The 13054-nt window shown below is 41.5% G+C and overlaps 1 protein-coding gene across 1 annotated transcript; it reads left to right on the forward strand.

The window, feature by feature from the left end:
- The first annotated feature begins 2443 nt into the window (after window positions 1–2443).
- Window positions 2444–3649, forward strand: LOC111054929. The gene has a single exon (XM_022342058.2). It carries the CDS (start codon window positions 2444–2446, stop codon window positions 3647–3649), a length of 1206 nt encoding a protein of 401 aa, XP_022197750.2.
- Window positions 3650–13054: the final 9405 nt, after the last annotated feature.

Consider the following 13054-nt stretch of genomic DNA (forward strand, 5'->3'; position numbering starts at 1 on the left):
GCCTACTGATGGAGTGAACAATCGATATCTTGAGAAGAGGCTGATTGAGTTTGCTGGTAAAATGTTTTCATTGTATTTAGACATTGTGTTAGATCCGAAAAATGCTAAAACTATGAAGGGATTGTCACCCAATGAAATGAAGAAACGTTTCATAGATCTTATGGGATTACCGGAACCCCCTCCTACAACACCACCCGCACAAACATTGTCCACACCAAAAAAAGTATAAAACCAGCTGCTAAAACCGTTAAGAAACATTAGATGGCTGGATGTAAGAGAGAGAGGAAGTACCGGGGAAGAGGGGTACTGTCATCAATTGCAAAAGTTGCAGGTTCAATAGTTAAAAAGAGTGCTGGAAAATTGGTGAACAAGGCAATTGACATTCTACCTGTTGAACTTCACATCCCTGGTTACCAGTACTGTGGACCTGGTACAAAGCTAGAGAAGCGGTTGGCACGAGGCGATCCCGGTATAAATAGTCTTGATCGAGCCTGTAAGGAGCACGACATTGCTTACTCGAGGAGCAGTGATACATCGAGCAGAGCAGTAGCAGACAACATTTTGGCAGATCAAGCTTGGAGTGTGGTAAAATCTGCAGACGCAGGAGTACTTGAGAAGGCTGCAGCACTAGCAGTGACCAACATCATGAAGGCTAAAGCAAAGTTTGGTGGAGGAGTACACCGCAGACGTAAGACAACAAAGACTCGTGGTCAAAAACGAGTAAAGAGATGTTCTGGTAAAAAAGGTAAAGGACTCTACCTGAGACAACAGCGCAGGACGCAGGGAAATGGGGCACGTCGCCGTCAATGTGGCGGCAAGAGAAGACGCTAGTTGCCCTACCTGATCGAGCCCTTACCGATGCTGATCTCTACAAGTATGCATGTCGACTGAAGCTAAAGCACTTTCGAGGAGTGTTTATGCGGGATGCTCTACCATTGAATGGACCCTGGAGGAGAGAATGCGGCATTATCAACCTGGACACCAGCACTGGAGCTGGCACACATTGGGTGTGCTATGTGAAGAAGGATGATGTGTCTCACTACTTTGATGGATTTGGCAACCTGAGACCGCCACAGGAGTTTATCAACTATATGCACAAAGGACTGGAGCCAGCATCGAGGATTGAGTACAACTATGATCAGAAGCAGGAAGATCTTTACTCACACATCTGTGGGCATTTGTGTTTACAATTTTTGATTGATGAAAATAAATAAATGATTCACTATCTCTCTTGTACATTATTTCCATCCCTATAAATAACGAGTGTAGGCTGATTGCTACTCATTGTGCAACTGTATGTTGAGCAGGCAACAACAATGATGCTGTGTTTTGGAGGTAGGACATCAATACTAAAGAGTGACTTTTATCCACCACTTGATGTGAGCAGTGGTGAATGGGAAATTGGTCTGATTAGCTTTACAAGTTGCAACTCAATACCTAATATTGAGGAAGGTTTCAATAATGTACTACATTTTTATGCAAGTAATAGAATTTCTAAGAAGGGTGTTACTAGTGCAGAGATAACACATGATGAGCTACGGAGTATGGCTAAAGCAAGATTTGAAGAGTATTGGAGCGAGGTGCTTAAACATCAGAAGCATAAACCTGGCAAGTCTGATGATGATGATAAGGATGGTACAGTATTGCCTAAAAGGACTAAAAGGAGAATGCCAGCTACTACTGTTGACAAGGAGGATTTGGTTCTGCATCAGGTATCATTACCAACAGGTAGCTTTGAATTTTCTACAATTACTGACTTGCTTGCACAAAGGCTGTCGGAAAATGATGTTGATTTCCAGGTGACTGTAGATCCATCAACCTTAAAGTGTATAGTTTTGAGCAGTGCTAAGCTGGATTTACGACCACAAGATTCAATAGGGAAACTGTTGGGTTTCACCAATACCCAGTTCATAGAGCCCAACACATCTACTAGAAGTGATAATACTGTACAAATCAGTCGGCCTAATGTGATACGCATCACCTGCAACATTGTGACTGGATCTTACTCTAATGGAATTACAGATCACGTGATCTATGAGTTTTACCCAAACGTTGATCCAGGGTATAAAATGGTGGTGACTGTGCAGAATGTAATCTATTTACCTATAGACATCAAGCAGATTGGTAGCATTACACTGCAAGTAGTCGACGAGTACGGTCGTCTTATAAATAATAGAGGCGAGGAAATAAATATTGCTTTACATTTGAGACAACGCAAGTGAAATGGTGCTGTTATTTGAAAAGTGGAATCAAGGATTGGATATGGAGGCTGCAGTCCATCCTCCTCCTTCTTCTTCTCTCCATCATCATCATCCTCCTTCACCTATAAAAGAAGATAAAAGGAAAGAAAGATTCATTCAGCATTCAACCTTGACAAGGTTAACATCTAGGAGCATCAAGTATTTGCAAGAACGAGGCTGTCAGATACGAGTAGAATAGGAAGATGGGAGTTTTGGATGTGACACAGAATGGACCGTCATCGGACAACAGTATCATTGGGTTTGAGTACCATTCTCATGCACCCTATACTGTAAGCTATAATGCCAATGACGAGATACGGATTCCAATTCAACAGCAAGATGTTTACACACTGCCATCGGAGAGCTATCTACATTTGGAGTATACTGTGACTGGAGCTGCCAACGCTGCTGTGGCCGGAACTCCATGTGTCTCTGGATTCTTCAGCAATGTGTTTTCAGAGATACGCTATGAAATCAATGGTGTGGAGGTGGATGGTATACGCAATCCTGGAGTTACCAGCCTAATGAAGAATGCTGTTACATTTGAACGCGATGAGTGGACCAAGATGGAAGGAGCTGGCTACAAGTTTAGTTCAACCACTGGATTCGCCGATTTTGCCGCCAATGGAGCTGACACTACAATCATGGATGTGCCTTTGAGATATCTGCTAGGCTTTGCCGAAGACTATAGACAGATTTTACTCAATGTGAAACAAGAGCTGGTGTTGAGGGTCAGCCCCAACTTTCACGACTGTGTGAATGTTGCTGCTACCAATGTAGCAATCACAAAGCTTTTGTGGAGAATGCCTTATGTGGAAGTGGCAGATGATGTGAAACTGCGTCTGCTACAGATTGTACAGAACGACACACCCATCAGTATACCATTTCGACATTGGGAGTTGTATACCTATCCAACGTTACCGCAGACAAGAAAGCATACATGGACTGTCAAGTCGACATCACAGCTTGAAAAGCCACGATACATTGTGGTTGGGCTACAGACTGCAAGACGAGGTGTGGCGGCAGCCAACAGTTCTCGCTTTGACAAGTGTAATATGAAGGATGTTCGAGTGTTTTTAAACAACAGATACTACCCATATGAGAGCATTGATGGTGATGATAATCGCATCTACAACATGTATGCAGCTTTCAATGGAGTCTACAACCATGGTAATGCTCGTGCAAGCAACCCTCTGTTTGAAAAGAATGCCATTGGTGATGGAAAAATAATGCTGTTTGCTTTTGATTGCTCCCGCCAAAATGAGTCACTCAAAACTGGAAGTATCGATGTGAGGATTGAGTTTGAAGCATCTGAAAACATTCCAGGTAATACAACTGCCTACTGTATGATGATTCATGAGATGACTAAAGAGTATCGGCCAATGTCAGGCCTTGTACTATCAGTATAAAAAGATATATAGTCAGTGTACAGCAATAAATTGCTCAGTTGAGCTCGAGACAATGAATGAGCCAGTCATGACAGGATACAAAGGACTCTTTATGGAGGAGGGGGAGCTGTCTTCGCATGAGGAGGAGGAGGATGTGGTGGGTTGTGTTACTGGTGGGCGACCGCTGATGAAAGATGCCTCTACAAGTACAACTGGACTCAATGATGACGACTCCTACATTACAGCAGAAAGTGGTGTAGATGACTGGCCATCGAGTAGAGCGGAAAACATTTTTGGGCCACTACCACTATACCTGATGAACTTTCAAGGTTTTGAAGGTTTGGACAACAAGTTTATTGTGAAGGAGATGGCTATCCTGGAGCAGGATGATGAGCATCATGTGACTACTCATCACTACTTTTTCAAGCCTCCCTACTCTGAGTCTCTGCTCAAGACTAGCAGGCAAATCATCGCCAACAACTGTATACATCAAGCTAAACATGGACTCAGGTGGTCAGACTGTGGGACAGAACATCTTCCCTATTCAGCTTTGATGGAAATTGTGCGTGGAACAGTTGGAAGGTGGTTGGATCAGAACCAGCAGCGTCCAATTAAAATCTTTGTCCATGGATATAAGCAGATTACTCTACTGGATACAATTCTACAACTGAACAATGTGGAGTACCTGGACCTATCATCGCCATATTCCTTTCCTGCTATGCCTGATTTGGAGTTGCTGATCAAGAAGATTGATGGTATATACTGCCCAGAACATCATCTACTCAACGTTATCGACATGGTGCGGAACAAGCTATCATCTCCAACGTTTGGAGATTGGTCAACCAACAACGTCAGCAACATTGATGGATTGTCAAATACACAACTATTTTGCTCATTGAAAATTGTTATTGCTCTACATGGATGGATTAATAAAACTTTGTTAGAAGATAGAACCTTTTGTCGCAATTTTTTCAATGCTGTTAATACTCATTTGCATTATCAATAAAAAGAAATATTGTAATCAACTCTATGCTCTATCATTTATCCTCCTCCTCACTCCTCTTTGAGTAAAGTGCACACTATGTGTTCACATAGAGCTATTGTATTACGTCATACAGACCTATTGAAACAGGAAATGGATTACCCCCACCACTCAGCAAGCAGAGTATAAAAGATGATGCTGACAACAAAATGCACTCAGTCTTACAATGTTGTCAGACAGTGAACGTGAACTTTATCTGTTTAATGCAGTGAGTGAGCTTGAAGCTGAACTGTATTATCACGGTATAATGACATTGAGTGACTTTTTCAAGGAGAGTGGACATTTAGAGTTTTGTACAGATCGTGAATCTCATAGTTGTGCATGCATACGACTCAGGCAGAAGCAGCAGGCTGTTGTTGATACAGTCAAGGATAGAAACGTTTTCTTTGTATGTGATGATCTTCACAACCCATTGAGAAATACTCATGTGACCTCCACTGATGTGAAATGTTTCCTGCTGAAAGTTTTCATGCAAACTATGAAGAGTATCAAGGATAATATCAACAAGAGGGCAATGCGTCATTGCCCACCAGGACTTGCAATGAAATTCACTGTCATGTTTGATGATACTTGCATACTGCTAAAATCTTTCTTCAAGTTGGATAAGGGTAGAATGGCTGCTATTGTTAATCTTGAGAAGGTACCCAACTGGAGGGATAAGGATGTGAAGATTGTGTTGAGTGTTCTCAATCAGGACCAATACTACAAGTGTGATTTTATATGCGGACAACAATCCAAATGTCTACTGGGACTGGGTCAAAAGGAGATCAAATTTGCAGGATTTACAAAAATTGAGAGCACAGGACATGTGAAACGATTCAGGCTGGAGGATGGAACATCTGGTGATTCAGCTTTTGAGATTAGCATCTACAAGGCTGTACGCATACCTATGCCACTGCCATCTACTGGGGGATATGATGAAGTTGATGGACCATGCATTGTTCGTGAAAGGAATAAGCCATCAGTTGAGCGTTATGTCACCAACAATGATTATAGCCGAGGAGAAAGACTTCTTCAGCTGTATATTCTATTCAATACTGAAGATTAATTATATGTTTGCCAATAAATACTATGTGTAATGAGCCATTTGTTATTAATGATTATCCTACTTCCTCATATAGATAAGAAATTAGGTTGTTATGCTTTCAATGAAAATATCTATTGACATGTTGCAATAGGTTGACCAAGATGCAAAATATCAAAAGATATCCATTATGGTGTAATGGTATACAACCCTGTATACTTACCTTATCAATTGGGACCCTACATCAATCTCTACCCCTGAAGGTTTGAACCCAGGACCTACAGCATGGAAAGCGGCGCCGCTAACCACTACACCATAATGGATATCTATTAACTAGCTTCAACTATATGCTATTTCAGTATTGACCTAGAGGAAACATCTATATTGATGTGCAAGATTCTGACCTACTATTATTATTATCTATGGGATGAGGTGTTGAACATTGAATTAATGAAACTCTCAATCAATGGTTAACACATAAAATGAGGTTTATTTCATACATGAGAGTTAGTTTTAGACAGTGGATCAGCCAATGAGGGTTTATTTCTTTATTATCATATTACAAATGGTAATACATTCGATATTAACTGATTGGTGTGATGAGGGCTACTGTCAAATTGAAACCGTCTTGGCCTCAGCTGGTGGGATGATTGGTGGCGGTGGTGGGTTGACTGGCAGCAATAGTGGGGCGACTGGTGGCGATAGTGGGACGACTGGTGGCGATAGTGGGACGACTGGTGGCGATGGTGGGACGACTGGTGGCGATAGTGGGGCGACTGGTGGCGATAGTGGGACGACTGGTGGCGATGGTGGGACGACTGGTGGCGATAGTGGGACGACTGGTGGCGATAGTGGGACGACTGGTGACGATAGTGGGGCGACTGGCGGCGATAGTGGGACGACTGGTGGCGATAGTGAGTGGCTCAACACTCCACCTTGCACTCATGACAAAAATGCAATCACCGCAAGGACATGGTGATTCAGGGTCTGCTGGCGCCATTGCTGATTGAAGTACTGGATGTAGATGTTGTTGACAGCCCATGTTGACAGTAGGATGAGCACACCTCGACTGACTTTGTAATAACTGCTTCAAGGAAATCCAGCGATGTGAATGATGGGTGGAGACAGTTACGCAGATCATATGCGCAGTGGATTTTGTGACACAGTTCCTTCCCCACTTCATGCTCTCCTGCGATTTTTAAGTACCAGTTGCTGACATCATTGTACATTGTTGCAAGGTCGTGGTTGAACTTGCTGGATGACCTTGAGGTGGGTGTGGTTGACCTGGATGACCTTGAGGTTAGGTGGTTGACCTGGATGACCTTGAGGTAGGTGTGGTTGACCTAGATGACCTTGAGGTGGGTGTGGTTGACCTGGATGACCTTGAGGTAGGTGTGGTTGACCTAGATGACCTTGAGGTGGGTGTGGTTGACCTGGATGACCTTGAGGTGGGTGTGGTTGACCTGGATGACCTTGAGGTAGGTGTGGTTGACCTAGATGACCTTGAGGTGGGTGTGGTTGACCTGGATGACCTTGAGGTTAGGGTGGTTGACCTGGATGACCTTGAGGTTAGGTGGTTGACCTGGATGACCTTGAGGTTAAGGTGGTTGACCTGGATGACCTTGAGGTTAGGTGGTTGACCTGGATGACCTTGAGGTTAAGGTGGTTGACCTGGATGACCTTGAGGTTAGGTGGTTGACCTGGATGACCTTGAGGTTAGGTGGTTGACCTGGATGACCTTGAGGTTAAGGTGGTTGACCTGGATGACCTTGAGGTTAGGTGGTTGACCTGGATGACCTTGAGGTTAGGGTGGTTGACCTGGATGACCTTGAGGTTAAGGTGGTTGACCTGGATGACCTTGAGGTGGGTGTGGTTGACCTAGATGACCTTGAGGTGGGTGTGGTTGACCTGGATGACCTTGAGGTGGGTGTGGTTGACCTGGATGACCTTGAGGTTAGGGTGGTTGACCTGGATGACCTTGAGGTTAAGGTGGTTGACCTGGATGACCTTGAGGTTAAGGTGGTTGACCTGGATGACCTTGAGGTTAGGTGGTTGACCTGGATGACCTTGAGGTTAAGGTGGTTGACCTGGATGACCTTGAGGTTAGGTGGTTGACCTGGATGACCTTGAGGTTAGGTGGTTGACCTGGATGACCTTGAGGTTAAGGTGGTTGACCTGGATGACCTTGAGGTTAGGGTGGTTGACCTGGATGACCTTGAGGTTAGGGTGGTTGACCTGGATGACCTTGAGGTTAGGTGGTTGACCTGGATGACCTTGAGGTTAAGGTGGTTGACCTGGATGACCTTGAGGTTAAGGTGGTTGACCTGGATGACCTTGAGGTTAAGGTGGTTGACCTGGATGACCTTGAGGTTAAGGTGGTTGACCTGGATGACCTTGAGGTTAGGTGGTTGACCTGGATGACCTTGAGGTTAAGGTGGTTGACCTGGATGACCTTGAGGTTAAGGTGGTTGACCTGGATGACCTTGAGGTTAAGGTGGTTGACCTGGATGACCTTGAGGTAGGTGTGGTTGACCTAGATGACCTTGAGGTGGGTGTGGTTGACCTGGATGACCTTGAGGTTAAGGTGGTTGACCTGGATGACCTTGAGGTTAAGGTGGTTGACCTGGATGACCTTGAGGTTAGGTGGTTGACCTGGATGACCTTGAGGTTAGGGTGGTTGACCTGGATGACCTTGAGGTTAGGTGGTTGACCTGGATGACCTTGAGGTTAGGTGGTTGACCTGGATGACCTTGAGGTTAAGGTGGTTGACCTGGATGACCTTGAGGTTAGGGTGGTTGACCTGGATGACCTTGAGGTTAGGGTGGTTGACCTGGATGACCTTGAGGTTAAGGTGGTTGACCTGGATGACCTTGAGGTTAGGGTGGTTAACCTGGATGACCTTGAGGTTAGGGTGGTTGACCTGGATGACCTTGAGGTTAGGTTGGTTGACCTGGATGACCTTGAGGTAAATGGGGAGTCTGGGACACTTGTGTCCCATACTCCCCATTTTATATCTACTTATGAAATAATATAATAATTGTCATTATTTATAATAACCGTAATTATTTATATTAATGGTCATTATTTTATGATAATTGTCAATCATATAGTTCAGGAAATTATTCCCATACAACGCCAGAAAAGTAGGGAATCTTCACTAGTAAAAGTGGACGTTTCCGTATTTCGAGAAAAAAGTTTTGCCCTTGATAATAGAGAATTGAATTTAAATTGTAGATGATGATTCTCCCTTTCACTTACATTGAATTGGATTACAATAATAATTAGTTCTGAAATTAATTAAATGTAAGTTTAAAAAGAAGCCGAGGATTTCAAAAAATGTATCCTCTTTCCAAAGCTACACACATGAAACACATGAAAGTCACTAGGGGCGAGGTCTGGAGAATAAGGTGGATGAATGAGGCATTCAAATGTGATATTCTGGATAGTTTGAACCGAGAGACGGGTTGTATGTGGTCGGGCGTTGTCATGCTGTAACAAAACACATGAAAGGAGAAGTCCTCGCCATTTACTCCTGATTGCTGGTCGAAAATGATTTTCTAAGAGATTTGAATAAGAATTAATGTTTACTGTCATTCCCTTTCAATGTAATGCTCCAAAATTACTTCGTTCACATCACAGAAGAGAGTTAGCAAGAGTTTTCCTGCTGATCGCTGATTTCGGAGTTTTTTTTTATTTTGGCGATGAGCTATGGCACCATTCCTTTTCGTGTATCTGGTTGATGACAATGTTTGTTTCTGGACAAACATGAATCACCATACTGTAATGTCATCCTGCTATGAATTTCCATTGGTTTGACACCTTCACTCTGCTCAAGAAACGAGTGACTGATCGCTGATCTAATGCGGTGCATATTGATAATGGGGCGGCCATATTGTAACTGAAGTCACTGCTAATTGTGTGTAGCAAGGTCACTAACGCACCTAGTAGTCATTGTGTAAGCTTCCACGAACATCCCTGCCAACTACCGGATCAATCCTATAACTTATCGAAACTTTACAACACTTTTAAGGTTTTAATTTGATTCACCCTCGTAGTAATAAAAAATTTACAATAAAAATAACACACTGAACTTACTGACTATTCAAGTCACGTGACCGGGAAGTGGCCGTTAGCAGGGAGAGCATGATGTTTTATGCAAGCACTGAGGATAACGCAAGACATTCATGGCCAAGTAACGCGCGATATTTTTCGCTTTATTTCGCTTTATCGACGCGGCAACAGATTTTTCATTAAATTGACTAACAGGAATGTTCCTTTTTGAATTGCGCGTCGATATACGTGTAAGGTTTTTTGAAATTATTTTGCATTCCAAGGATAATATGATAGGAATAGGAATTATTTATTGCTTAATCAATGTATATAAAAATAAGAGGGAGAATTATTTTGTCGTCAACTTGCAGTGATGAGTAATAATTCATCAGTGACCCTCAACTATGGTTATAATAATATTCATCTACAGTAGAAGTAACCTTGCTGATAATATGCGTAATAATATCGAGCTGGCTGGTTCAGGTCTGGTTCTGCTCGCACCTGATCAATTTCAGGGACTCTGACATGACATGACCTCATGACTGGTTTTGGGAAGCAGGAATCGACGACTAACGTGTCCATCCGAAAAAGGTAGTTGCCCGAAAAAAATTATTTCCCGATCCAGGATTTAAACCCGGGCATCTGAATTATAAAGCCAGCATCTCATCCACTCGACTATAGCCACTCCACCTTGCTGATAATAATAACAACAAAATGATTATCTAGGCCTACTCTTGTGAGAAGCAATGGATTATCCTTTCAATGAATAGTTGCAAATTCACATTCAACATTATTTAAATTTTCAAGAAGAAACTTCATAATAAAATATTTCAAATGGTATTAGTTGGTTAGTAGTGTAATAGTAAGTTAATGATAATAGCTTCATATTATAATACTGGGAGACGCAGGGAAACGAGAAGTTTTGAAATTTCTAAGAAACAATATTCATAAAACTAGTAGAATACTAATGGAATGACATTTATTCATCATGCAATTTATGTTCATACAGTTATAGAATAGAATAGAAATATATTTATTGAGCAACAAAATATGAAAAACATCACAATACATGATTTTTTTTTTTTTACATAATATATATTTTTGACATGACCAGTTGGTCGTCTGCCAAGTTGAGTTATTTTATTATAGATTTTTATTCGTTTTTTTGGATTTGAAATAGAAAATATAAACAATATACATGCAAGAAATTTTACTACTACAGTATTTGAGTAAGAGAAGCGATCACGTATTATATTCTCCTATTAGAATTTTCCTGTATGCCCATGCACTTTTAACAAATCCTATCAGTGCCCTCCAATCACTACCATTCAAAAATTCAAAGACCTTATCCTCTGATATAACTCTATTACCCAAATGTGCCCTTCTCATCTCTCCTAATGCAGGACATTTCCCCATGAAATGTAGAATATCCTCTTCTTCCCTCGTGTTGCACAACGTGCATATCGTCTGTATCCCTTCCCGTCCTACACTCCTGTTCAAATACCACAGTCCTCCTCTCGTTCTGAAAATTATAGATTTTTCATTTCGGGTGAAATTCTTTTTCAAATAATTATTGCGCTCTGTTAGTGGGTTGAGACGAGAGTATACGTAATACAGCCTAGATTGTCTGGCACGTGCTATCCACTTCTCTCTACACTCGTCCTTCATAAATTCATTGATACTCTTCAATCTCTGCCTCCACGTATCCTGCACGCCCATCTCCCATTCCGGCAATTCAATCCCACATTTTTCTGCCTGCGTTTTCCATATCCTGTACCAACCTACTTTTTGTTCTATCATTTTTTGCGCGAGTTTTCTTGGTAATCTGTTTGGCTGCAGAGATAGAATTTTCAGGATATAGCTGTAGTGCAGCTCGTACAAGTAGTGATATAGATTACACGTATTCGTCTCAAGATAGATAATGTGATTGGGCGTTGACTGTGGCAGAGAGAACAATCTCTTAATGAAGGATCTATGAAGTCGTTCCACATCTTCAAAGTTATTATATCCCCACACTTGCCCTCCGTAGCTCACAAGAGCTTTTATTACTGCATCGAACATTATCCACTTACTCTCCTCCTTTACTTCATTCTGCGCTACAAAAAAATTCCAAACATTATTTACAGCAAAATTCGCCACCGCTACACGCTCTCTCACATGCTCACTAAACTTCATTTGAGTAGTGAATGTTACTCCTAAATATTTGTAACTGTTAACTACACCTATATGCTCGCGTCCCCAGTACCACCTTTCATGCATCGCCAGTCGTCCGCCTTTTCTAAATACCATTATCTTTGTCTTATCCGAATTTATTTTAAGTCCCCACTTCTCGCAATAATTTTTTAAACACACTATCATTCTCTGTAAAGCTTTGGGTGTGGATGCAGTCAAAATTAAGTCATCCGCATACATCAGACCCTTAATATTTAATTCATCTATCCATATTCCATCTTCCATACCATCAAAAATGTCATTTATGAAGAGAGTGAACAATAGCGGGGAGAGTAAGCATCCTTGTTTTAATCCGTTATCTGTACTGAATGCTCCACTCATACCATCGTCTTTGCCTTGGCTATTCTTACACCATACGAATGCACGTGTATTCCTGTATAATTTCTCGATTATATTCACAAATTTGGTGGATAGCCCTATCTGAAACAACTTATAAATTAACGCATGACGATCTATATTATCAAAGGCGGCCTTGAAATCTACATATAAACAATACACTTTATTTTTCCCTCCCTTCACCTTCAAACTAATAATACTGTATAAATTGAATATGTTGTCTATTGTACTGTATCCCCTCCTGAAACCTGCTTGTTCTTCTTTTATCACCCTACGAATTTCTACCCATTTATTCAATCTATTTAGAAGGACACCTGAGAAAATCTTTGATAATGAGTTGATAAATTGTATTCCTCTGTAATTTGTAGCCTCTTTCTTATCACCTTTTTTGTGTATTGGAAATATAACCGCTTCTGAAAAATTGTCGGGTACCAGTCCTGTATCGAATATGTAATTATAAAACGCAAGCAATATATTCAAAAATTCATTTGGGGCTGCCTTGAAAAATTCGGCTGGTATGCCATCGGTGCCAGGTGCTTTATTAATTTTTGCTTTTTCAAGTACCAGATAAAGTTCCTCATTTGTTATTCTAGTATCTAGGGTTTCATCTTCTATGAAAGGTGCACCATATAGAACTTTTTCCGCTTCAACTTCCACTGTGAGTAATTTTTTGAAATGTTTCATCCAATTCTCAACAGTAATCTGGCCTGAACTAACAAAAGATGATTTTTTAAATGATTTT

This window comes from Nilaparvata lugens, chromosome 3, assembly GCF_014356525.2.
Source record: "Nilaparvata lugens isolate BPH chromosome 3, ASM1435652v1, whole genome shotgun sequence".
NCBI lineage: Eukaryota > Metazoa > Arthropoda > Insecta > Hemiptera > Delphacidae > Nilaparvata > Nilaparvata lugens.